The sequence below is a fragment of the Agrilus planipennis genome, unplaced genomic scaffold (genome assembly GCF_000699045.2).
Source record: "Agrilus planipennis isolate EAB-ADULT unplaced genomic scaffold, Apla_2.0 scaffold139, whole genome shotgun sequence".
In the NCBI taxonomy this organism is placed as follows: domain Eukaryota; kingdom Metazoa; phylum Arthropoda; class Insecta; order Coleoptera; family Buprestidae; genus Agrilus; species Agrilus planipennis.
The window spans coordinates 312650-315153 of NW_020438984.1; the positions used below are offsets into that span (position 1 = coordinate 312650).

The 2504-nt window shown below is 34.1% G+C and overlaps 1 protein-coding gene across 1 annotated transcript in view; it reads left to right on the forward strand.

Moving 5' to 3' along the window:
• The window catches only part of LOC108737506, a 33384-nt gene that overhangs the window by 24989 nt on the left and 5891 nt on the right, over positions 1-2504 (forward strand). Inside the window, exons 8-10 of the mRNA XM_025975606.1 lie at positions 631-783; positions 839-1009; positions 1063-1244. Of these exons, the coding sequence (XP_025831391.1) occupies positions 631-783; positions 839-1009; positions 1063-1244 (506 nt within the window). The remainder of the gene's footprint in view (positions 1-630; positions 784-838; positions 1010-1062; positions 1245-2504) is intronic.

A 2504-nucleotide genomic window follows, 5' to 3' on the forward strand; every position in this document is an offset into this window, starting at 1 on the left:
CCAGAGAAGAGAGACTAGTATAGAAGTCCAATTCAAATGGAGGACTAAAACGTGAGTAAGAAATTCTAAATAGAACCAGGAGATGGCGTTGCTATGAAAATGAGCGCCTCAACGCTGTATTGAGTCGGAGCAAAGAGTGAACGCAGTAATGGCAGGGGTAAATAGTAGAAGTGGTGGGATCATAGAACGCATAAGTCTTTTTACTTTGCTGTTGTAAGCCAAGTTTGTAAAGAAAAAAAAAAAAAAACGGTTGATTTTCCGAAGCGATAACTACCGGTCGGATGACAGAAGCTTCGAGATTTACCGACATGTTATCCGAAACGAAGTCCGGATTATTAACCCAGCATTGGACTTCTATACTAGTCTCTCTTCTCTGGTTTAGATACTTTATTTGCACGTTTGTACTTTAAAAGAAATCATAACTGGTGCAATGGAGAAATTTTTTATATTTGTTTAATTGGAACCCAAAGGTGTTTATCATCTAGGATATAGGTCTCTAATGTCTGTCAGATATTAGATAAGAAACAAGGACGTGAAATGCATACACTAAATTACTAATTCCGCTACTGAACAAGAACTTAAAACCTAATCAGCAATGTTTGCTTATAAGAACAAATGTTTACATTTTAGGAAGTTTAATGTCGATCTTGGCATTTGCGTGTCCCTTATTCTATTTAGTCAGACTGTTAAACGTCTGCAATTTAATAAAATGTGCCTTTTATTCCACAAACACGTTGTACCTTCTATACAAAGCGGCCTACACATCGGCGAGTACAATTCCTGGTAAATACATATTATGCGGAATTTTAATTTTTTTGCTTTTCCTCAATTTTTGTAGTATTTAATACCAACGTCAAATATGAAAAATTAAATAAAGGACGTAAAAGAGATATCAATAAAATGTTAAAAACTAAACAGCGCATAAAAACGGCATTTGATGTTTTGCCACGATTCTTACGACAAAGTACATCACAGACAGAAAAGAGTTTACAATCCAACAAAAATACAGGTAAAAGGAATAGGTAAAATATACGGTATTATTTCATGCATTTTTTTTAATAGAAGAACAAGACGATAAGGAAAACTTATTGTTGAATGATTACTACATAAGAGACGTTGAACAATACTGCGATTCTGACAGCGATGATAAAAGTTCAAGGTCATTAACGGAAGTTGATGGGGAAAGTTCAAGTTCGTCGACTGATATAGATACTGTCGTACAAGAATATCAAGATAAAATTCAGGTAGGTACCTAATACATACTGTAATGTTCTTGGGTTTAACAAAATTAACTTCTAAGACTGATAACGACAAAAACTATTTATTTACATTAATTATTAAGGAAGTTAAAAACACTATTAAATTATTACTAAACATAGGTTATGAATTATTTTATTTATTTACACTACTGTTGATATATCACTATTCGCTGAGCTATTTATTTCACTGCTATCACTGTCAATTTATTTCTCGATTCTCTTCTGCAACGATCAATTTATTTCTTCTACTCTCGGCGATCATCTCTTCCTTTAAATACTCTTTTATATACTTTTGGGAACTTTCTGGAAAACGTCGGGATAGTTTATATTTTCTTTGAACTGTTTAACTGCTTTCCCAGAACGTAGGTACGACACACACATTTACAAATACGGCGCACATGAAGAAACGCACCCGCTGCTAGTCGGCGAATCGATAAGCCGTTCACGAATACGTGTGCCCGAACGCACACAAACACACTCGTGCTCGCTACAATACCTACTTATGTTACATGTAAAATGTGCATGACTGTTTGAGTAACGTTAATCTTAGGATTTTGAATTTGATTTACCAAAACACAATTTAAACAGTGTGGATAAGCTTTGTGACTATTTACTAGAGCTTAGTCTTGAATTGGAACTTATCTGCACATTCTTAATTATTTCTGTTAACGGAGGGTAGAATTTTCCTGTTCGTATAATGGTCATATAGTAACGCTTGCATAGTTTAGAATACGTTCGCGCAACAGGCACTTACCCTGCACTCTGCACGGGGCAATATGTAAACAGCAGTCGTAGGAGTGTGTAAGAAAATCATATCTATCGAATGTTATAAAAAGCTGTAAAATTTTTAAACTTAGTGTTATTATGTAATAAATTGCTTTTGATTTGTTCTAATAATTTTTGATGTGAAATATCTTTTGCGACGGGTCAGATAGACTGTTGGCGTGACATCACGCACTTGTAACTCTAAACTCTACTCGACTCGGTGATTTCCCCTTTTCTCTCACTTTCCCACCGTACTAAGCTCGTATGCCTATAGCAGAGATGCCGGATGAACCCTGTGAGATCGATTTTCAAAATCAATTCAAATTGATCTCATCAGATCGATCTTTGAAAAATCAAGCAATAAAGATCGATTCTCAAAAAAATCGATCTTCAAAAATCAACAAAATTTTTTTTTTTTTAATTTAAATTATAAGAAAAGTGGTTTTTTACAATTTTCTATTAATAATCAGTAAAAATTCA